At 34.6% G+C, this 26,242-nt stretch overlaps 1 protein-coding gene across 1 annotated transcript in view; it reads left to right on the top strand.

The window, feature by feature from the left end:
• The window catches only part of Obsc (Obscurin), a 169,254-nt gene that overhangs the window by 49,386 nt on the left and 93,626 nt on the right, over positions 1–26,242 (top strand). The window contains exon 4 of the mRNA XM_068770296.1: positions 2,488–2,634. Within this exon, the coding sequence (XP_068626397.1) occupies positions 2,488–2,634 (147 nt within the window). The remainder of the gene's footprint in view (positions 1–2,487; positions 2,635–26,242) is intronic.

The raw sequence follows: 26,242 nt of genomic DNA, 5'->3' as shown, positions 1-26,242 counted from the left end.
CGAAATATATGGAACAGGGTGATGGACCTTCGTGGTAGTACTGCCACATTGTGATGATGCAATTACCTCCCTAAAATACATTGTCGGATTCTTCCTAGGGGCAGAAGGTGTTGGAGTCAATAACAACAAGAAGCCCGAAGAAGAAATGGATATATTCACCAAGCTATATCCACGAAGAGAATTGTAGAGCGCTCTCTTCCACTCGATTTATATAAAGAGTTATATTTCTGTGGACTTACCCTTTTGGATGCGTTCATTTCATTTAAGAAGTGTACTGAAGGTAAGAAGTTCGTGACGTTTGAAAACTCATAGAAGAAAAACTGCAGTCATTGACTAGGAGAAAAGTATCTTGGTTGATCTCGTGATGAGAGTATGCTAGGCCGAAAATAAAAAGCCAAGGTGACCGCCATCGCTCCGAGCCCTGACACTGACGCGTCGCTCTACGTCCGTTTTGATTGATGGCAAGGAAACACCCGCTCACTTTTTCACCGACCGTTGATTAAGACGATTCTATTTTAAAAAAAGAACGTGACATTTTTAAATCACTTTTGAAAACTTTCCATCGCTCTTAACTCCGTCAATAGCGTTTTCAAATTTGGAATATTAGTGCAACGTTTTTGAAAATGCTGATTTAAAATTATCAATGATTTTAGATGCACCTCTAGATGCCTCTTGTGTAAAGTTAAATGATGGCCTTTGGGGTATTAAGATTAGAAAGGAGGGGCCTTAAAAAGAGGAGACCGCGCACCGGCCAGCGTGGCTAAGGGGTCCACCAACAAAGCTGAAAGATGGTTTCGTTAAGATCGTCGTAAGCATTAGATGGAGGCCGTATCCTACTGGTTACTTATACTTTCCCATACTAAAATAGCACTAATACAATTGTTGTTCAATTTAGTAGCTCACGTGCATTTTATCTCTCTAACTCTTTCTATATATTGAAAATTATCACGCCGATCTTTGCCTATATTCGCCGATCTCTGCCGATCTTCGCCGATTATTGCCGATCTTCGCCGATCTTTGCCGATTGCATTATGTAGTGTAGTACCTGTCTGTTACTTATTTTATTACTTTGTCCGTTCACGGTCTTGTTAAAACGGTCTGTATACTTCATAAATTTATTTAAAAGTCATATCATACGAGTATATACAAATAAATATAATTTTGTAATATAAAAATATCCGCTTTTTAACTATATGCATATAAAATACATAGATACATATACCAAAATTAGTTTAACTTTTAACTTTTTTTCTGTCTGTCTGTTGCGGCTAATCTCTTTTTTCTTTATACAGAATCGTTGTACCTATTGTTAGCCTTGTAAGGTTGTTACAACTTCATCTAACTCAGGGCTAACTAAGCTAACAAACTTAAGTATCTAACGACTAATCTTAAATTATTACTTAAAAACTTATAGCGCCTCCTAGTGCGTCGATGTGCTGTGTAGTCCTCGGTGCATTGCGGTCCTTGCTACCTTCCTTTTTTTATTCTTCTTGGTGTCTTCCTTTCTATGTGCTTTCTTGCTTGGGCGTTTCGATTCACTTTGTAGGTGACTTGTTTTGGTGTCCTCTCTGGGTTTTTGGAGAGGCGTCGTGTGATCTCTTTCGGAATCGGTGCGTCTTGCTCCAGTAATGCATGCGCGGGCTGCGCATTTTTTTGTCAGGTGGCTCTCTGAAATAGCAAGACCGATTTTGATGGGACTTATACTACTTTAATATATATATTTTTTTAATTTTATTGGTCACCGTTATTGGACGCCTACCATTCCTCTGTCTTACTTCTGGAACAGGGATATATTTTACAATAATTTTATGTCACTTTTTATTATCACCCTGCCTCCCTCGTCCTTCACAACTTCTTTCTTTTTTTCTTCGTTCTTTTCTCGTGATCTCTTATTCTAACAGCATTCATTTACATCTCGTTTCACGCATCGCCTCCCATCCTTCGCCACATTTCTGAAAAAAAAACTATTTAAGTTTCCAATTGTTTTTGTATTTATTTATTTATGCTTTTTAACGTTATTTTAGCTACTTTCATGTTGGAAAATTCTTTAATGATAACAAACCTTAAGATAAGTAATTAAGTATTCTTTTTGGTAAATTCAACCTATACGTAGTCGCGAGCACAGCTAGTTTGAAATACATTTTTTTATAATTAATCATCTCCCATTAATCCCAGTATATCTATAAATAATTTAAAATTGCCAATTGTTCGACTTCGGTACATTCTCAAAAATTATATCCAACCGTTTTTATTTCTAATTATCTTTTTTGTAGTCCTTTAATAATGGCCGGACCTAAAAATATGAAAATACAAATTATTGACCCTCTCACCAAAAATCAGCGCTAAGTACGGCTTAAGTACGTAGCTAAGTTAGGTTCACTCTGTTGGTAACCTTGCCTGTATTCATTATAAGCTAAGCCAATAACAAATATCTTCTTTCTTATCTAAGCTATTAATTCTTCCATCTAAGCGATATTCGTCCTCCAGGAAGCCGAGACTGGACGCGGAGCTTAACGTGGAAGCACAGCTCTTGGATGCTTCAGCAGCCAAACACAAGCTGGCCGTACGACCAAAGAAGAACCATCCGAAGAACAAAACGAGGACCACTCAGAACGATGGCGGAGATAAAGAAAGGTATTTATTTTGAATCATAAATAATTATTTATTATACATGAATACAGGTGAAATAAAAAAACTCATATAAAATAGACATAAAGTGAAATGAAAATCTAATATATTAAATTCTCGTGTCACGGTGTTCGAACTTGAACTCCTCCGAAACGGCTTGACCGATTTTTACCAAATTTTACATGCGTATTCAGTATGTCTGAGAATCGGCTACTATCTATTTTCCATACCCCTAAGTGATAAGGGTGGTCCACCCCTAAATTTTATTTTTAAATTTTTAGACAATTTTTTTGGTTTTTATTTTATTATGATACAGCATACAAAAATACATACAAACCTAAATTTTCACCCCTCTACGATCAACCTTTATCTTACATTTGTTAATTAAAAACTTTAATTTTTTTTGCAAAACAACGTTTGCGGGATCAGCTAGTCATATATAAGATTTGAATTACCTCAAACAAATTTTGTAATGTTTTACGACTAAAACTAAACATAATTGTCAGATTGGGCGACTGCATTTGCGGTAATAAATAACGAGGACATGTGTTCTAAATACGACAATGAAATATTGCCGAATGCAGCCGAGTGTGCGTATTTCAGTACTTAACAAGTTAACATTACATAACACAGAAGTGCAGGACATACAGACAGTAAATTACGCGTAATGTTTTTAAATTCGACTTTGCACTCTCTGCTCCGATCAGAAATCTTATACAAACTTTATTTATTTTATCTATTTATATATTACAAATAGGTATTCTTCGCACAGCTTTATTCTATATGGAAATCACGGAAACTGACTAGGAGAGTTAAGCTCAATATATTCCGGTCCAATGTGAAAACAGTGTTGCTATATGCGAGATGTGAAAGGTCACAAAAAATATCTCGTATCGCCTCCAAGTCTTCGTTAACAGCTGTCTTAGATGTGTTCTCGGTATATACTGGCCTGAGAAAGTCTCCAACTTAGATCTATGGAAACGCTACGGTGAGATGCCGATAGAACATCAGATCAAACGCCGCAAGTGGAACTGGATAGGCCACACGATAGGACCCTGATTACATACCGAGGCAAGGCCTAGAACGAAATCCTCAGGGAAAGCAAAGACGTGGCTGTCCAAAGCAAACCTGGCAGCGGATGATCACTGCAGAAGTGATGGCAGTTGGAATGACGTGGAGCGAAGTAAAGCGCAAAGCTCAAGACCGCTCGGGATGGCGATGTACTGTGGACGCCCTCTGCCCTATCTTGAGGATATAGGAATGGTGACAAATAGGCATTCCGACTGTAATAGTCGATATCATTTAATAAAATACAAAATTAAGTATGATTGCCTATTGTAAGAATGCAATATGGACATAATTATACTTTTACTAAAACTATTCGACATTTATCAATTAAATAAAGTGACTACATGTTTATTTCTAAAGGTATAGTACTTATGCAGGCCTGTATTTTATAACAATAGATTTGAGATGTATTTCTCTGAGCCGTATTTTGATCACATCTAATATATAACATTTCCATGTCACAATGTTAGTTACTGTACTCCTCCGAAACGACCATACCGATTTTTACCAAATTTTATATGCGTATTCAGTAGGTCTGAGAATCGGCTACTATCTATTTTCCATACCCCTATGTGATGGTCCACCCTTAATTTTTTTTTTATACAAAATTTTTTGTTTTAATTTTTCATGATACAACATACGAAAATACATATAACCCTAAATTTTCACCCCTGTACCACCCTTATTTTTTATTTGTTGATTAAAAACTTTATTTTTTTTTTGCTAAGCAGCGTTTATGGGATCAGTTAGTAATAAATAAGTATAATTTTAAGTCAACCAAAGTCGCATGCTCACAATAGTATATCCACGTTGACAAATTTATTGAATTTAACCTATTTACGTGAATTCAGCCCCGGCGGGATTAGTGTATGACGTTATGAGTTATCGTTACACAGAATGCACTTCACGGATCTCGGTCAAGATCATACGACATGTAATTTCAGATCGCGACAATCCTATTTGCATATATATAAATATATACTAATACCTTATACAATATCGATTAATAAGTATAAGAAAATACATCAAGAAAAATGTCTGTCTGTAGTGTTATTTCTACATGTTATAGATCATCTTTATTCAAGTAGACATTTACAGTAATACCCCGCTTTACGTGAGGGATACGTTCCAAAAAAAAATCGCGTTAACTGAAATTCGCGTATAAAGAGGTTTATGATTAACCATAGTCAAAAATTCTTACAAAAAAATACAAATTACTTTAATTCTAGGAACACTTTATGTAATACATACTCTTTGTTTTTTATGAAAAAATACATCTATTGTCTTTTGGGTAACGTTTTGTTTACGTTCTTGTAAAATACGTTCATAGCACCCAACACTATTTTTAATTGTTTGACAGATGGTCAAGACACCATAGAGTTGATGACTCATTATATTTATACGCACTCTTTCGCGTAATTCGAGGCATTTGAGCGCGAAATTTGCAATTCGTGTTATAGTGAAACCGCGTATAGCGGGGTCGCGTAAAGCGGGGTATTACTGTACATGCGTTTTTGAATCGACGATTATTTTAATACAAGCAGTAAACTACCACCGGCTAGCGGTGATCTATTGAAAAGAGTCAGCCAGAAACTCCAGTTGCTTTATGTAAATCAAATTTAAAAATGTTTGGTATGTACATTATAATATTAACCATGTAAATGAGTCAATAAACCAAGTCCCACACCTTTCTAGCAATATATATTTATATATATATACACATACATACATCTGTGTAATTTGTTTGTATTTAGGCCCTCTACTTAATATCTCTCATTTCCAACCAATGCGTACCAGCATTGGTAGTCGTGCAATAAAGTGCACCGCCCGCCATCCCGCTGATAAATGCGTATGCGGCAAACAATGCGAATCACACAACCGCCACCGCCAAATCACTCAACACGTGTTTCACCCCTCCACGGGGCATCTTCAGGAGTTATGTTACACCGATTAGTGCCAAACACAGTGCGGAAGTGCCTAAATATTGGTCCTTTTCTTATAATCAAAGGTAATCTGGTAAAGACCGCCTCTTGTACTATATGAATTGTTTTGTTTGTGGTCTGTAGAATTGTTGCTCTGATGTACAAAAATTTTTAATAAAAAAAATTAAAAAACTTGAATGCTATTATAAGATCTTTTTAATAATATACTTTTAATTTCAGATTTTAAACTAAGAAATGAAAGGTCTAAGATATTTTATTAGTACACGAAAGCAGATAAATCAATTCAAGCTAAGTTCAGTATAACATAATCACAGATAAGTTTTATTTATTTCCATATCAACTTCCTATATGTCTCACGAGTTAATGTTCCCCTCATCCGTGCTGAAGTTAGAATAAAAATATATGAACATGAAGTCTCAATTTATATGAGTTGAATTACAAAAAATAAAGAAATGGAATTAGTATGGATGCTTTAAAATAATTTCTCCAACAGTTCATATGTATTTTATGTACGATGATTGCATATTAATAATTTGCTATATATATAGCACATTTGCTATCAACCTTGATAAGCCATAATGTTAGCGGCACTCATACAGCTGTACCGGGAAGTGGACAAAAGAGTATAAGCTTCACCAGAACGTTCACGACGGACTAATAGAATGAAACGGAAGATATTTCTCTCCCCCCGTACCGCCGCACACGTGCTTAAGGAGCGGTACAGCGGTTTCGGTAACACTATAAATTTAATTTTTAATTATTAATATGTAGTCGATATAACACGTCTGCCTACAAGTTAAACAGACATTATTTTTATATGGCTCCCGCGATTCGGGGCTCTCGCACTTTCCTAGTCCTGAATTTAAAGGGATAATAGTTACAATAATAATTTATTTACTAACTTTTTTATTCCTTCCACCTTAAAGTCATCTACTCATTCATCTTCTGTTCTCCACAATTTCTTGCATTCCATTTCTTTCTTTTTATTCCTTTTATATCAGAACATACATTGTTAAGACCTGGATGTCTGGACGCAAACCGGTTCCACCCGTCCTTTCAGTAACCCTTTGGGGAAGCTTAGATCCACTAATGTACAATGCCCGGCGATAAATATTGCACATCGACCTTTGGAAAGAGACAATCGGCTAAATTCGGCTTCGTAGAGCGTTATATCTGTCGCACGACTAACATAACGTAACATAGGTAGTGTGGGACATGTCGATGTGCAATATTTATCGACGGGTAATGTAATATTTATGAAATTGGAATAATTAATATGTTATATATTTAATGATATCAGCCATATATTATTGGGTTAATTCATTTTATTGCGAAGTTTTATTTAAAAAATCCAAAAGTAAATTTCTCATTCAATGTGTGTACTATTTTATACTTTTAGTGTACTTTTAGTATTTTTATGAATAAATATTTTGATCCGCGTTAAATTTAATCGAATAGACGTAAAGATTACATTTATTTGACATGAAACGACTTGGAGATATAAGATAATTATAAAAGTTTTTTTTTTATTCGGTCAGCAGTGCCAAAATTCGAAGTCGATCCATTGCTATTTCTGAAGCCGCTACATATATTTTTTTAGTAAGAAATCTCTATTTATAATATATACTGTATCTGTCTGTCTGTATTCGACTTTAAGAACCATATGTCATCCATACGCCGAAAATATTATGTTATTTTCAATGAATAATAAAGAATACACTTTGTGAAATACGGTTTCAAGAGGTTGAAGAAGCAGTGGTTGCGTTCCTACATGCCGTGGATAAAACCTTCTTGGAGGAAGAGATGGAGACCACTTTAAGATCTAAATATCATTTTTTGTTTTTCAAGTCTTGATATTCTAAATTTTTTTACTGTTCCCGTATACTGTCTCTTAAGTATCTAATAGATTCAGGCTTTATCTTGCGGAATTGCTAAGTAAGAAAAGGACTTTTATATAGCTACTTCCGCTATGCAGCAGTAGTCGTGCAATATAGTGCATTGACCAGTGCCAAACTGACTCGGTGTTTGGCACTGGTCGGTGTAACATTACTCCTGAGGATGCCACGTGGAGGGGTGAAACACGTGTTGAGTAATTTAGCGGTGGTAGTTGTGTAATTCACATTGTTTGCCGCATGCGCATTTTTCAGCGGGCTGGCGGGCGGTGCACTTTGTTGCACGACTACCACTGCATGTGCGGAAGTGGCTAAATATTGGTCCTTTTCTTACTTAGGTTGGACTTCCGCAAGGTAACGCCTGATTCCATTAAATATGGTATATTAGCAGTGTTAGACGAGCGGTAGAGGATTGAGACAAACGTAGGTCGCAGGTTCAACTCCTGGGATACAATAATGTCATTCACATTTTATGTACTAATTATATGGGATTGAATCTGCTCACAAATAAGTTTCCAGAAGATGGGCAGCAGCGTCCTCTGCGTACCATAATACTACACTTTGATCACCAAACCGCCAGCCAAGCGTGATGTGATGATTATGGTATATCTCCCCATAGATATTTTTTAGGAGGCCTATGTCCTTAGGTGTCTATAGGCTGAAACGAAGGCATGTTAAAAATGGACGAAAAGTCCGAATCATATATGACATTAAAAACCTGTTAACCCTTGTTGATTTGCATAGTAAATTACCACCTTTACTTTCGCGACTTTAGTTATAATATTGTGAAAATTAATTTTAAAAATTAAAAAATATTGTACACGTTTTAATAGGCAGAGACAAAATCTATCTCAGCTATATATTGATTAAGACAAAGTTTTCAAATAATTTGTACACCCGCGTCATGTTCGGATATCAAATGGTCTGGCTTCAAGAAATTGTCCGCGGGATAAATCTTATCGGAACTAATAAAATAGGCCAGGGCTGCCACAAGCGTTACACGAAATATATCTTTTTTTTCTTTAAACTGTTTTTAGTTTTTTATTATACTTTTTTTTGTAAATATTATTTTGATTATAAATATTTAAATTAAAATCATTAAAAACCAAAAATAATAAATATAATATTTAATGGAATCAGGCGGTACCTTGCAGAAGTCCATCCTAAGTAAGAAAAAGACCAATATTTAGCCACTTCCGCACATGCAGTGGTAGTCGTGCAACAAAGTGCATCGCCCGCCAGTCCGCTGATAAATGCGCATGCGGCAAACAATGCGAACTACACAACTTCCACCGTCAAATCACTCAACACGTGTTTCACCCCTCCACGGGGCATTTTCAGGAGTTATGTTACGTTGATTAGTGCTAAACACAGAGTAAATATTATAATATAATATATTATAATGTATAAATAAGTACTATACAGTCATTGACCAAATATTATTGATCAAGATACTATGTTCATATATGTACTACATGCACTACAAAGACCCTTACGCAATAGCGACCACATCGCTGACGGCTTCTAAATTCAAATCGACGTTCTAATTTGAATTCGAACGTTCTAGAATGATTTTAAATAAAAATATTGTGGCCGTACTGGCTAGCAATACAAAGCGTGAAAGTTACACCTTCAACCAGTTAAAGATTTTATACATACAATTAAATATCCTGTATGATAAATAAACAATTATATCAATAGATTTATATTTAATACATTTAACAGTATATGAGCACTGGTAGCATATCGATAGAGCACTGAGACTTGTGATCATAGGTCCCAGGTTTGATTCTCAGGGTACTATCATATAATTCACACTTTGTGTATTAATTATATAAGGTTGCCACTGTTCACAAGCAATTTCCAGGAGATGGGCATCAGCGTACTCTGCGTATCATAATACCACATTTATATCGCCAATCCGCCTGTCATGCGTGGCGATTAAAGCATATCGCCCATGGATATCTTTGCGGGAGACCTATACCTTGCAGTGGACATCTATGAGTTGAAAAAACTATATTTAACAGATCTGTACTATCAACTGATTATTTTAATCAATAAAAATGTAGTTAATTTTAGTGAAAAAAAAAATTGTAAAAAGATTAAGTACTAAAGTGACAACCCTGACACCGTGGGGCATTCACTCGAATAATTCGCAGAGGCAGCCCACTTTATCACTCCCCATTTTATTTATTGAAATCGCCCGAGTTTTCGGAATATTTAATTTTATATTTGTTACGACGATCAAATGAAAATATTTACGGTCCTCGTGTTCGGGACAGTTAGAGGAACTTTAGAGCTGGTGTTGTGTTATTTGTTATATGGTAAATCATTATAATTTGGATTTATAATAACATTCCAGAAACTTCGACTAGATATATTTAACTATTAATAATTAATATGTAATGCTTTAGTTAAGATCCAGGTGGTCGCTGGATGGATGAAGCAAAAAAACTGGACTTTGTGACGATGTTTGGGGAACGCCTGTGCTTTACAAAAGGCATCCATGGGCTAACGAAGATGATGATATGATATTGTTTTATCGATTAGATGGTGATAGCTTAAAATACAGTACTTAAATAAATAGAGGAATTTATGAAAAAAAATTAAGAAAAATTTACAAACCTCACTGAGTTCCTTGTTAGTTTTTCTTACTAGAAGAATGCAGCGAAGGTAAAAAGGAGATGGAAGGATTGTGGATGAAAAAAAAAGATTTTACAAGAAAATTTGAAGTACGAGTAACAAAGAGATAAGCCGAAGACATTGAGAAGGAGAAAAGCTGAGCTTTCACGCTATAAACCAATTAAGTGGAAAAATTATTAAGAAAAATATTGTTCCTGTATCGACTGTACCTATGGAGCTCGAGAGATCCCAAAAAATGGAGGAAATACAATAAAAATAATATCTATACAACACGATAGGAAATATGTGAAAAAGTTTTAAAAACTTTTTGCATGAACATGATCAATATTTTCGAACCTACAAAGCTTTTATACCGATAAATAATCATCCTATATGTAAGACAGAAACACCTCTGACAATATATTTTTTATGAGGCCTCCTCTCCTTCCACCCCTATTTTGTTTGGAACAGGGTTTTTAATTTCTTAACAATTTTTTCACATGAATTTTTTATTTTCGTCCTCGTCTTCCATAGTTCACAATATCTTTTTTTTCTTCCTTCTATCAATTCATAATTCCAGCATCCTTTCTCAATCATTCCATTCCTTTCATCAAACACTTCAGTTGTATTTTCTATTGCAGTATCACAGCTTCCATCAAAATAAATAAACTAATTATTTATTTTTATACATGACGTATTTCAATTTTACATTTTTTATTTTAATAAATCTATCTTAACAAGATTAAATATATAATAAGACTTACAATATTTTATGTTCTCGTCTGACAATATTAATCAACATGATATAATATTAATATTTATATAAAGTATTTTTTTATAATCACGAACTAGATTTAAACTGGTCACAAAACTTGGCATTACTCTTGAACGTGCACATCAAAGTGTTTCCTGCCAAAGATAATATAAGCACTTATTTCTCTAGACAATGCTATTATATTTCAAATGCTAATTTCTTTTCATATTTTGACTGCTCCACATTTATATTTAGATCTACCGACATGTCGGCGTATTTTTTTATTTAAAACACCAGACGATGGAAAGAGGCCGCGTCTGTGTGAAATGTTTTGTGCGCGAATGTACTTGCGTCTTATTCTCAGATGTTACATTGACAAACGCACGACCTTGGTATATGATGCTAACAATTTTTAAGGCGGCTTGGCTGAAACTAATTAAGCGCATATATATTAAACGAAAGGGATATATAACTATAGCTTTTCATTATTTATTCACTAAGAATAATTTACAATGGTGTGTTACCTCATGAGAAGAATAATCATTGACTGTCTCAATAAAAACGTGTTGTTTTAGAAATGTCGTTCAATTTGGGCTCCGATTGCATTTTTTAATTTTTGGATATTTTTTGGGTGCTTTACAAATGTACTCTTAGTAACTGTACTCTGCATAAATAATGAATATCGTCCTCGTTTCAGCATATAAATATCTATGGATTTAATCAGGGGTATCCAACCTTTTATGTATACGGCTCGAACGAAATCTAAATAATCTTATTTTTTAAAAAAAGTGATAATATTTAGGTGTTAAAATTTTACACCTATTTCCAATCGAACCTATATGTAAAGTTTATTCTGAAATATTTTACATTATTTTTGTTCTATTGAAATGAATATCTTCCTCTTTGTATTGTACCCATCACCTCTGAGGAACCTAATTCTCTTTATGTTACTTTGCACTTATAACAATAACCTAATATATAAAGACTCAAAACTAAGTCATAAATGGTTAAACAAGATTCCAAGCCAGTATATATTAAAAATATAGGTTTAGTAAATAAGAAAATGTAATAACATGCTGTATAAGAAAAAAACTAGTAATAAAAATTACAACAAACAGTGAAATGTAAATAAAATCGATAAATTGAGTCAAAACTATGATATACATTATCATAGCACAAACTGTGACAATGTAACAAAATCTTATGATACAACAAACTGTGATAGTGTAACAAAAAGTGATAATGTAACAAAGTGTGATAATATAACAAACTGTGATAACGTAGCAAACTGTGATAATATAACAAACTGTGATAACGTAGCAAACTGTGATAATATAACAAACTGTGATAACGTAGCAAACTGTGATAATATAACAAACTGTGATAACGTAGCTAACTGTGGTAATGTTACAAACTGTGCTAATATAACAGACTGTGATAGTTTAGCAAACTATAATAATGGAACAAACTGTGATAATGTGACAAACTGTGATTATGTAGCAAATTATCATAATGCACAGAATTTTGATAATGTAACTAACTGATAATATAACAAAATTTTCCGTTCAGCTTCGAACATCTTTTATACGAAGTTCGCTCATAGGGGAACTATACCCCTGTAGGTGTATTGTGTAGAGAATCAAGTGTGTAAGTCTGCGAAACGAGGACTTATCGGTGGTTTAGACTGATGCCGAACCTGACCGCTGTCGCTTGCACACCGGTGTCGCTTGTACGAGTATGATAAGTTTTTGGTGCATCGCAACCAACGGTGGCCGGATGCGGGGTTTTAGCCATCTCGATATTTATACTCCAAGAAAACTCACGAATCACTCGTATCTCCTTTACAATAAATTTTAAACTACTGAATTACTTCAATTTCATTGGCGAATATAAAGCTCAACGAATCCGCTGGCTTGGTCACTTGGAGCGAATGGGATCGGATCGGAGCGTGAAGGTACCGTATCTGGAAAAACCGAGGGGTCGAAGACCAGTGGGTAGACCCAGGTATCGCTGGATCGATCGCGTTGAGGCATACTTGCGCGAATTGAATGTCAGCCAATGGCAGACGATGGCGCAAGATAGAGGAAAGTGGAAGTCTCTCGCTTCGGAGGCCAAGACCCACTTTGGGTCACTGAGCTAGCGGAGTAGTAGAATTACTTCAACCTTCAATAAAAAACAATCAAGTTATTTTACAACACTCCGATGTATACTAATTTCCGCCATTTTCATGAATATTCCGTAGTGGAATACTTTCACCGTCTCTCATTGCATACCAAGATTTATTTCAACCGACAAATGTACACAATTTGAAAATATTTCACTGAAACGAGAATCATTTGTCAGTCGGGCGTCAATTATTTATACGAGTCGCTCCAATTACCTAAACTCTATAAACATTCGCTCATTAAAATAATTGGAACGGAAAACTTTTACTGCGCTCCCGGAGTAGAGCAATTGCGCGTGTTTACATTAACATGTTTTATTTTTTTAATTTACTGCTACCGAAACTGATGTACCGCGCCTTAGGTATGCGCGCGGCGAGACGGGGGAGGGGGGCTTACACGGAGTCACTGGCTTAGTTACATACTTCTAGCTTAGTTAACCAGCATGGCGTTTAGTCTAAATATCTTAATAGTTATTATGCTCCAGGACTTTATTAGAATCCTCCGCTAGGGACGGTTTTGGAAACGTATTGAAAGTTGTGTAGGCGGACTGTCCATGAGATTTCTGCATTCATGGTCACCATATGGATTTCGGTTTAAGAGAGGGTTGAACCAATTCTAAATCAATCGCGATATCGGCTTATGTATAGTCATGCCTGTGTGAAAACTTTTACGCTTAAACCAATGTTAATGTTTTTTTTGTTATTTTATTAACGACTTTAAATATCATTCTATATAAGGTGTACCGTAATGAATGTATAATCATAGACTGTCTCAATAAAAACTTGTTTTTTAGTAATGTCATATATTGGCTACCGATTGTTTTTTTTTAATTTTTGGATAATTTTTGGGTGCTTTACAAATGTACTCTTAGGTACTATACCCTGCATAAATAATAAATAACGTCCTCGTTATAAACCAATTAAGTGGAAAAATTATTAAGAAAAATATTGTTCCTGTATCGACTGTGCCTATGTAGCTTGAGAGATCCCAAAAAATGGAGGAAATACAATAAAAAAAATATCTATACAATACGATTAGAAATATGTGAAAAAGTTTTAAAAACTTTTTGCGTGAACATAATCAATATTTTCGAACCTACAAAGCTTTTATACCGATAAATAATCATCCTATATGTAAGACAGAAACACGTCTGACTATATATTTTTTATGAGGCCTCCGCTATTGGGACCTCTCCTTCCACCCCTATTTTGTTGGGAACAGGGTTTTTATTTCTTAACAATTTTTTCACATGAATTTTTTATTTTCGTCCTCATCTTCCATAGTTCACAATATCTTTTTTCTTCCTTCTATCATTCCATAATTCTATCTTCCTTTCTCGATCATTCCATTCCTTTCATCCATCCTCAAACACTTCAGTTGTATTTTCTATTGCAGTATCACAGGTTTATTTAGTTTATTTATTTTTCTCATGTATTTCAATTTTACATTTTTTATTTTAATAAATCTATCTTAATAAGATTAAATATATAATAAGACTTACAATATTTTATGTTCTCGTCTGACAATATTAATCAACATGATATAATATTAATATTTATATAAAGTGTTTTTTTAATCACGAACTAGATTTAAACCGGTCGCAAAACTTGGCATTACTCTTGAATGTGCACATCAAAGTATTTCCTGCCAAAGATAATATAAGCACTTATTTCTCTAGACAATGCTATTATATTTCAAATGCTAATTTCTTTTCATATTTTGACTGCTCCACATTTATATTTAGATCTACCGACATGTCGGCGTATTTTTTTATTTAAAACACCAGACGATGGAAATAGGCCGCGTCTGTGTGAAATGTTTTGTGCGCGAATGTACTTGCGTCTTATTCTCAGATGTTACATTGACAAACGCACGACCTTGGTATATGATGCTAACATTTTCTAAGACGGCTTGGCTGAAACTAAATAAGCGCATATATATTAAACGAAAGAGATATATAACAATAGCTTTAATTTATTCACTAAGAATAATTTACAATGATTTGTTATCTTATGAGAAGAATATCTTCCTCTTTGTATTGTACCCATCACCTCTGAGGAACCTAATTCTCTTTATGTTACTCTGCACTCATAACGATACCCTAATATATGAAGACTCAAAACTAAGTCTTAAATAATCGAACAAGATTCCAAGCCAGTATAGAATAAAAATATAGGTTTAGTAAATAAGGAAATGTAATAACATAGCTGTAATTGTATAAGAAAAAAACTATGATATATATTATCATAGTACAAACTGTGACAATGTAACAAACTTTTATGATATAACAAACTGTGATAGTGTAACAAAATGTGGTAATGTAACAAAGTGTGATAATATAACAAACTGTGATAATGTAGCTAACAATGGTAATGTGTCAAACCGTGATAACGTAGCAAATTGTGATGATTTAGCAAACTGTGATAGTTTAGCAAACTGTAATAATGTAGCAAACTGTGATAATGTAGCAAACTGTGCTTATGTTACAAATTGTGATAATGTAGCTAACTGTGATAATGTATCAAACCGTGAAAATGTGGCAAATTGTGATAGTTTAGCAAACTGTGATAATGTATCAAACTATATTAATGTTACAAACTGTGCTAATAACACAAACTGTGGTAACATAGCAAACTGTGATGATGTAACAAACTGTGATAATGATACAAACTGTGATTGTGTAGCAAATTGTCATAGTATACAGAACTTTGATAATGTAGCAATCTGTGATAATGTGACAAACTTTTCCGTTTTGCTTCGAACATCTTGTATACGAAGTTTGCAGGTGGAGGAACTAAACCCCTGTAGGTGTATTGTGTAGAGAATGAAGTGTGTAAGTCTGCGAAACGAGGACTTATCGGTGGTTTAGACTGATGCCGAACCTGACCGCTGTCACTTGCACACCGGTGTCGCTTGTACGAGTATAAGTATATGGTGCATCGCAACCAACGGGAGTCGGATGTAGGATTTTAACCATGTCGATAATTATACTCCAAGAAAACTCACGAAACACTCGCATCTCCTTTACATTAAATTTTAAACTACTGAATTACTTCAATTTCATTGGCGAATATAAAGCTCAAAGAATCCGCTGGCTTGGTCACTTGCAGCGAATGGGATCGGATCGGAGCGTGAAGGTAGCGTACCTGGAAAAACCGAGGGGTCGAAGACCAGTGGGTAGACCCAGGTATCGCTGGATCGATCGCGTTGAGGCAGACTTGCGCGAATTGAATGTCAGCTAATGGCAGACGATGGCGCAAGATAGAGGAAAGTGGAAGTCTCTCGCTTCGGAGGCCAAGACCCACTTTGGGTCACTGATCTAGCGGAGTAGTAGAATTACTTCAACTTTCAATAAAAAACAATCAAGTTATTTTACAACACTCAGATATATACTAATTCTAGAAATTTTCATGAATATTCCGTAGTGGAATACTTTCACCGTCTCTTATTGCATACCAAGATTTATTTCAACCGATAAATGTACACAATTTGAAAATATTTCACTGAAACGAGAATCATTTGTCAGTCGGGCGTCAATTATTTATACGAGTCGCTCCAATTACCTAAACTCTATAAACATTCCCTCATTAAAATAATTGGAACGGAAAACTTTTACCGCGCTCCCGGAGTAGAGCAATTGCGCGTATTTACATTAACACGTTTTTTTTTTTAATTTATTGCTACCGAAACTGATTTACCGCGCCTTAGGTATGCCCGTGGCGAGACCATGGAGGGAGGGCTTACACGGAGTCATTTTTAAATTTACCGCTACCGAAACTGATGTACCGCGCCTTAGGTATGCGCGCGGCGAGACGGGGAGAGGGGCTTACATGGAGTCAAAAGCTCAGTTACATACATTTAGCTTAATTAACCAGCAATTGAATATAATGAGGGCGTTTAGTTTAAATATCTTTATAGTTATTATGCTCCAGGACTTTATCAGAATTCTCCGCTAGGGACGGTTTTGGAAACGTATTGAAAGTTGTGTAGGCGGACTGTCCATGAGATTTCTGCATTCATGGTCACCATATGGATTTTGGTTTAAGAGAGAGTTGAACCAATTGTAAATCAATCGCGATATCGGCTTATGTATGGTCATGCCTGTGTGAAAACTTTTACACTTAAACCAATGTTAATGTTTTTTTTTATTTTATTTAATTAAAGACTTTAAATATCATTCCATATAAGGTGTACCGTAATGAATGTATAATCATTGACTGTAGTGACTCAATAAAAACATGTTTTATTTAATAATTTCATATTTTGACCACCGATTGTTTTTTTTTTTAATTTTTGGGTGCTTTACAAATGTACTCTTAGTGACTGTACTCTGCATAAATAATGAATATCGTCCTCAGCATATAAATATCTATGGATTTAATCAGGGGTATCCAACCTTTTATGTACACGACTCGACCAAATCTTAAATAATCTTATTTTTATAAAAAAGTGATAAGATTTAGGTGTAAAAATTTTACATCTATTTTCAATCTATCCTTTATATAAAATTCATTTTGAAATATTTTACATTATTTTTGTCTATTAAAATGCGACAGAGCAGTTCTGTTAGTACCATGTTAATAAACGATTTTCTTTTTATCTTAAACCGATAGATGTGCACTGAATGATATATACCTCCCCCAAAGATATCATTGGGGGGATTTAGGATTTACCATAATCGCCACGCTTGGCAGGCGAGTTGGCGATCGCACTGTGGTATTATGGTACGGAGAGAATACTACTGGTCATCATCTGGAAACTTGTTAGTCAACTGTTGCAACCCTATATAAGTAATACACCAAGTTTGAATTAAACACAAGACGGAATCGATTCCGCAACCTTAGATCATGTCACAGCCCTCTATCACTGGGTACCACCGCTAAAAACTAAATGTGTTGTACTAAAAATACACAGTTTTTGTCCATGACCTCCCGGCATAGTAAATTTTATATTCCACATCCGACCGTTAAATTTAGGATGTGTAAAACTGTGTTGTAATTGGTTCAGAACATTATACGATATAAATATGATGGAAATTGTAGTATATATATTTATTTATACTTTTATATTATAGTTCTTCTTATCAGTCTATAGTCGCCCATGGCACTGCATAGGTCTTTCAACGTACGGGTCGACAGGTTTCGATTTATGTTTAAAAAAGGAATAGAATATATAAATCGATTAGCAACTGATACTTTTTTGTAAATTTTCCAAATTTAAAATATTCAAATCGATTTAAAATTAGATAATGTATATCTATATCTAGATCTCATCGATATAGCTCTCGTTCGCACACTGCACCACGATGACGTAGATCACAGCGGACGCCCCAATTCATCACCCCAGTTGGGGTTCATATCTCAGGGTTAGGACAGCAACGGCATCGCCTCGTAAACATCAAACGAAGCGTCGAATTTAGCGGAAATGTTAACGAATAAATCTCACTGAGGAGTGTTAAGCCCGTGACACACTGAGTTTTAGGTTGTATATACATACCAATTTTTAATACGTGTCTTTATACATGTAAAGTTTACTTTTGACTTTTGCATTAGGTTCTCAAGTTGCATCTTAAAAATTCACTTGGCGTTAGTTGGTAGAACCTTGGTTTCTGATCCATTTAAGACTCCGTAATTTACAAATATTTTCTTTTTGAAAGAGGTATTTTTTTTGTTTTATTTTTACAAACAGATTTTGTCATCATCTCTTCATGAGTTTGTGGTGATCTAGCACTAAAGGCTCTATTTAAAATTTATTTATAATCAGTTTGAAAGCTTCCACAGAAGCCTCACTTTGGGCCGTCATTGTCGTCCAACGGATTGGGCGCGAGCTCTTTCTAGAGAGATAAACTGTCGATTGATATGATCACCGTTTCAGCCCACAGATGCCCACTGCAAGGTACAGGCCTCCCCCAAAGATATCTATGGGAGTTATACAATAATGGTCACGCTTAGCAGAACGCTGTTGCCCATACCCTAGAAACTTGTTAATGACAAATACTATGTACCTGTAGATTCCTTATTAAAACTCAGATATTAGGAATCCACTTCATTTTTAGAAAACACAAATTATACATAAAACATAAATTAGCATTGACTCGTAAAACAAACTGACTTAGCAAAAGTCATGTCGAAAACAAAAGAGGTCATGCGCCCACATACCTATATGTTCAAAGTATGAATTACATAAGATTGTAACTCGGGAATTGAACCAGCGATCTACGTACGCAATTCTCAGTGCTCTAACTCTGGGCAACGACTACTTTATCAATGTAATTGTGTTATGATTGCCGAACCGTGACTGGATTTGTTACCAGTATACTATATACCTTACTTCAATATTTCACAATGCCATGAAGAAAGCTATGCTCGGAATTTCTGTTCCAAATAGAATTGAATAGATCTTATTTATTTATTTACTTTATTGGAGATAGACAGTAATAAAAGGCAGTAAGAAAGTATAAACTTAGAAGCTAAGGAATATAAAATTAGTTACAGTTGTTACCTTATAACTATCTCACTCAGAACATATAATGATTTATAGTCAAACAATGCAAAAACAAATAAAACATTACTAAACAGGGATCAAAGACTATGGTTTATATATTTATATTATGGTTTAAATTGCATTGTATGTACTTAATAATTTCTATAGATCTGTAGACTAGCTGGTTGTAGTGGCAAGATGATTAGCAGGTTCTAGTGACAGTGGGCAGGTCATACTGCGCACAGAATACTTGGTCTTTGGGCCCTTAACATTCTGTAGTGGAGTTGTTTTTTTTATGGCTCCCACTATTGGGGACCTTTCGTTCCCCTATCTTATTTATGGAACAGGGACGTTTTTATCTTTTAATGATTCACTTTACTTTTCTTTTTTATTTCCACGCTCTTCTGTCATACTTCACATTATCTATCTTTCTTCTACTTACATTCTACCGTTCATTCATCGCCTCACTTTCATCGCCTCGTTCCTTACTATCACAGCTTTTGGTTATCACATTATATTAACTTTATTTTATTTTTTATTTTATATTTTATAATTTCGTTATTTTATCACAGATAACACAGTGTTTGTTTTATTTACTTTATAATCATTTATTATTGTTTTTAGCTACTACCTGTATTAGTTTTAAGTAAGAAAAGGACCAATATTTAGCCACTTCCGCACATGCAGTGGTAGTCGTGCAACAAAGTGCACCGCCCGCCAGCCCGCTGATAAATGCATATGCGGCAAACAATGCGAATTACACAACTGCCACCGTCAAATCACTAAACACGTGTTTCACCCCTCCACGGGGCATCTTCAGAAGTTTTACACCGATTAGTGCCAAACACAGAGTCCTCTCCTCTGTGCGGAAGTGGCTAAATATTGGTCCTTTTCTTACTTAGGATGGACTTCCGCAAAATAACGCCTGATTCCATTAAATATGTATTAGTTTTGTTTACATTTGTTACATGTTTTGCTTTTTTTTGCAATAATCTAGGAATACTGGCCTGTCGGGTTTTTCTTCTGGTAATGAGGCGATGGTGTCCTCACTTATTTTTTTACACAACCTGCTTTTGAAATCGTACCGATCTGTAGTGGAGTGGAGGACCATGGAAGCCCCTACCAACCAGCTCCAGTAGTAGATATCGACTGAAATGTTCTAGAATCTAGAATGAATAACTTACTGATTATCAATATTAAGAAGTTTAATAAAATTGAAATTATTTTTCTTTTTATTCTATCACATCTTGCAATAGATGAGTAAATTTAGTACAGACGCAAAATAATCGAGTGCATTGACCTACGTAATCTCTGTACGCAGTCATGTCAGCTGCCAACGCGCTCCAATTTCTCGAGATTTAGCATCAGGAAGTCGTTCCATCAAAGCGTCTCGAATCGTCACACACCACTGACGGCGTAATCTCTCGGCCCAATACACTCGCTTTGTTGTATCCGAAAAACTAAAAGAAGAAATTCATTTTCCTAACATTAATCATTTTTTAAGCCGTTCACATTTATTTCTGTTCAATATGCTGAAACTATTCTCGCATTCAACCATTATATGGGAGCTCTCGAGCTGGTGAACCTGCTGATTAGACGTCCTTACCCTGGGAAGAATATAGCAAAACAGAGAAACACACTGTACCTAACTATGGCTATGGTAAAGAGACAAGTTCAAGGACGCTCACCATCCACGAGGGTCAGGTGCTAAAAGCGAGGCGTTCATCGTTCAACCCTCGGGTTGTATAAAAGTGTTCATCATGCGGTGGTAGTAATATCACGTCACACACGTGCGTGTATTACACGGACGAGACTCAAGATGCGATCGCAAGGTTCAATGAGGCGAAAACGGAAACCGCCGCACAGACACTGGTGCACAACCTGAGAATGCCAATATGGAATAGGAATGTAGAAGTGGTTGCACAAAACTAGACATTGTTATGGCGTATTAAAGAAATTAGTTAAAAATAGTTTAAGTTTTATGTTAGGAAATAGTTATAGTGTTAGGAATGAATGTGAGACTAGAATAACTTAGGTTAGTAAAAACCGTGATAGGCAAAGACGTGAGCAAATGGAGGATCTATATTCCATTATGTCTATGGAATATAGATACTAATAATAAAAAAGGAGCCCTCGGGCTTCGCACGTTAAAAGAGGTTTTAGACTAATCGACCTGTCAACCCCCCCCCCCCACAAATACCACCACCACCACCACCTCTAGCATCACTACCACCCCCTCTACCACCCCTACTCCCACCACCCCTCACCACCGCTACCACCCCCACCCCACCACCCCCACCATCACTACCACACCCACCACCACCATCCCCACTACCACTACCACCACTCTCAACCTGAATTTGTAAATACCACTGGGACAGCAGTGTAAGGCTGGAAAAAACACACAGCTAATCTTATTAGAAATCTATGTGGGATCTCTATATCCAGCTGTGGACATCCTATGATTGTAAAATCACTATAATGACTCTTAAAATAATTTGAATTAGGAAAACCAAGTCAGAGTGGCGTAGATGAAAGTGAATGCGTCATGCGAACGAAAGCCGTGTATTGAACTACTGGAGTACTTATTTTTATAGCACTAATGAAATTGAACTAAAACTATACTACCATATTATACCAAAGGTTCAAAGTTTCGACTGCAAAACTCTTTTATTCATTTATAATTATCGGAATCCGATTTTACAATAAAACTCCGCAAAACTTTTTTAAAATTCGAAACGCGTATTTAAAGTAAATTGATGATAAAAGCTTATTATGAATTTGTTGAACATTGAAACATTTAACAGAACTCTTATTGATTACCAACTTATTTTTATTTATTTTATTTTTGACTCTACTCTTATTCTCAAGGTGTTATAGTTGTGGAGAAGAAATAGATAGAAATTCCACAAGAAAACAATCTTTTAATAAAGTTTAATACAGATTTATACATATACACGTTATCAGATATAGCCTAAATGAAATCAAAACTATCAACCGACATAATTGCCTAGGATTCTAGTCATTTAAATATTCGTTTATTGAATAATAAGAATATTCGGTCATTTTACTTTTAATATGCGTTTTACACCATTTATCACCAATTAGTATAAAATCATTGTATTGTAATAATTCTAAAGATGAATATCAGGATGTTTTTTGATATACACGTAATGATTGAGAGAAAAGAACCTAAAATAAACATTTAATTCCAGTACATTTATTGTTTACCGAAAGATATTTATGGGTCAACTCTGTTTCTGAGCTCGCGAAATGTGATTTAATTTTTTATAAGCATTATGTGTCTTTTATATTTAAGATGTACTGGATTTAAAAAAGTTATTCTTGTCGTTATTATGAAGCCGTTGAAATATTTATATTCATACGAAGTTTCATACTTATTTACTTTTACTAAATAATATCGATATGCGATATAATATTTAATCGATTACTAATCGATTTTAAGTTATAACAGAACTAATTTCATGTTTATTATTGAATTAATTTAATAAAAAAATATTTTACAATTCTTACTATTGGAAAAATCTTTCACCTAATCTATACATATAAATAAAACTAGGCTGTCTGTTTGAAATATTAAAATAACCGATTTTTTTACATGCATATGGTTTATACGGTACATTTACTGAAATACATACAATAACATTTTTTTTCTATCTGATTTTAACGGTACTCGTACTGGCTGGTAATATGGAGTAATAAGGAGTAAAAAACTAAATGTAATACATATTGTTTTTGTTAAAAGCTAGTGTAACATATAATATTAAGCATTAAATTCATAAAATGTATCTAAATTGTTAATATTATTCAACATATTTAGATCATCATTAGAATGCTATAATAAGATTTATTTAATATTATATATTTTTAATTGAGATCTAAAGCAAAGAAACGGAAGATTTTAGATATCATGTGGAACTTTATTATATATAATTTTACTTTATTATATTTATTATATGTACGAAGACGTGGCCGCAAAAAGCTGCAAACGCTGCAAGTGGAACTGGATAGGCCACACGACAGGACCCTGATCACATATCAAGGCAATCTCTAGAATGATATCCTCAAGGAAAGCGAAGACGTGGCTGCCCAAAGCAAACCTGGCAGCAGATGATCACTGCAGAAGTGATGGCAGTTGGAATGACGTGGAGCGAAGTAAAGCGCGAGGCTCAAGACCGCTCGGGATGGCGACATACTGTGGATGCCATCTGCCACATCTTGTACAAAATGAACGATTTCAATATTTACTGCCACAATTAAATAATATGAGTTAAATCTGAAGATGTATCCTTGGCTTTATTTCGGTTAACTATAACAGTCGGCTGAACCGATCATGTTGCGAAACGTAAACAAAATCGGCTTGTGGCCGACTCCAGTTTAAATTTAACTGCCGTCTGTTATAACCACGCGCTTTATTTTTATGGGGTAGATGGTTGTAAATATGGTTAGGAATGAACCCTTCGATTTTGAAACTTTTTACATTCGAAGATTAAATTTATATACTATATTATTTTTATATACCAATAATAATTTGTACTATTGTTGGCCTTTTGGAGTTGAATAGAAAAAAAAAGTATATATCAGAGTCAACACTTTATTTATATAAATATTATGCTTTTATTTATTGCACTTTTTTTTTAGTGACCCCCGCTATTGTGGGCCTCTCGTACCCCTATTTGTGGTGGGATAGGGACTTTATTAGGATTTAATTTATTCACTTAATTATTTTATTTTCATTCTCTTCTCTTTCATTCTTCACATAATCTTTCATTCTGTTATTTTATAACACAATTCTGCTTTCTTTCCCTTTTGCTCTGTTTTACCATTCTTTCATCCTCTTTTCATTTTACATTTTATTAATTTCTAGTTTTGTTGTATCACATTTTTATCTTTATCTTTATCACAGTTTAATATTATTTATTTTTACATAGCTTTTTTGTTTTTGTTTGTTGATGCCTAACTTTTATTTTTTTCTATTGCATATTTTATAATTCTTTTGCAATAACTGAGGAATTCTTTCAAGGTTTCTTTTCCGCCTATCAAGGAGGCTATTAGCTCCTCCCTGATTTTTACGCCAGACCGGCACTATATTTATTATTTATTGCACATTACACAAAAGTACTTATATCAAAACACACACAATCATGCCTATATATATATATATACATATTCGCACACATGTGTTTATACACATACGTCTACAATCGCGGCCTATCTGTTCGTTTTTTAAAATTACATGAGTGCTTAATTCAACCATTAAATAAACAGGAACACATAAATATCTATATATACAAATGTACACATAAATCAACATATAATTTTGTATATAAAAACATCTAGGAATTCAGGAGCAAATTGCGCACCTGACTGTACCGCTCTGGAAATTTACGACGTGAAAAAAGAAATACGGGGTCACTGGCCGCAGCTGGAACGGGCTAATTTGGGTCGCTAGTAACAATCAAAGTCGGCTATGTGATACCTTAAATAGATCTTTGAATGATATATTTATACAATGTACTATTTTTTTTACGACCCTCGTTATTGGGAACCTCTGCTTCCATCCCTATCTGGTTTGGGACAGGGTTGTTTTTTATCTTAACTAATTTTCCAGTTTTTTTTTTATTTTCATTCTCAGCTGTCATCTTTCACATCGTCTACCATTCTATTCTTTTCTACCACAATTAGATCTGTCTTTCTCTTTTATTCTGATAGCCATTCGTTCATTGCCTCATCCTTTTCTCTCATTTCTTAGTTTTGACAAAAAAAATTACATTCGTTTTGTTATTTTTACATACTATTAACATTATAACAGTATACTTATTTTCTAATTTATCACAGATTTTTGGGTTTTATATTCTATTTTATTATCATTTAATATTTTATTCTGCATTTAATAATTTATTTCTGCTTTTTCTTGTTTCATTAATTCATTTTTGTTACTTGTTTGACAATGGTTTCGCAAGACTTTAGAAATACTAGCGTACTGCGTCTGTCGTTCATTATTGAGGATATGGTTTCATGGCTTATTTTAACCCACAACCGGTATTCAGTCTCGATTCGGGCCTTCCCGAATACGACAGTCAGCAACCAGGTGGATCACTGTCTGGTCCACAAAAGTTCACAGAAGCATGAGGGGTACTCCCTGAGCTTAAACCGGTGAAGGTATTCAGAGAACCCCCCGTGTCCCACGAAGAGCTTAACCAAGACCGCGTCCACCTCTTTACTGCGGAGCACGTGATAGGCTGCGATGGTGTCCGGGAAGAATTTCCGTGTTGTTGATGCCGTCACACCTTACATATAACTCCTCAGTCTAAGCTGTAATTAGGATTCAAAGTGTTAAGGCAAGGTAATGTCGTTTCTGTCGACATACTTTACAGAAAAAACCTATTGATTTTTACCGCTAAGACATCGAAAAATTTGTATACTAGATGGCAAAAGGTTGTTGATAACAAAGGTGAATATATTATTGATAGAAATACAAACTTGTTTAAAATTTTGTCGTGTGAATTTAACTAAAAAAACGACATTACTTTCCGGTCCCCCTAATACATATATATTTTAACTAAATCATTCAGTTAATATTTTATATAATACGTAAACCATTTTATATAATAATAATCAAGATTAGTTGAACTAATTTTATAATTGAAAATTAGAACGGCGTCT

Source organism: Battus philenor, unplaced genomic scaffold (genome assembly GCF_028537555.1).
Source record: "Battus philenor isolate CCGP_79_NKW_IND1 unplaced genomic scaffold, ilBatPhil1.0.hap1 SCAF_3, whole genome shotgun sequence".
Taxonomy (NCBI): domain Eukaryota; kingdom Metazoa; phylum Arthropoda; class Insecta; order Lepidoptera; family Papilionidae; genus Battus; species Battus philenor.
This window is presented reverse-complemented; position numbering and strand designations above follow the sequence as displayed.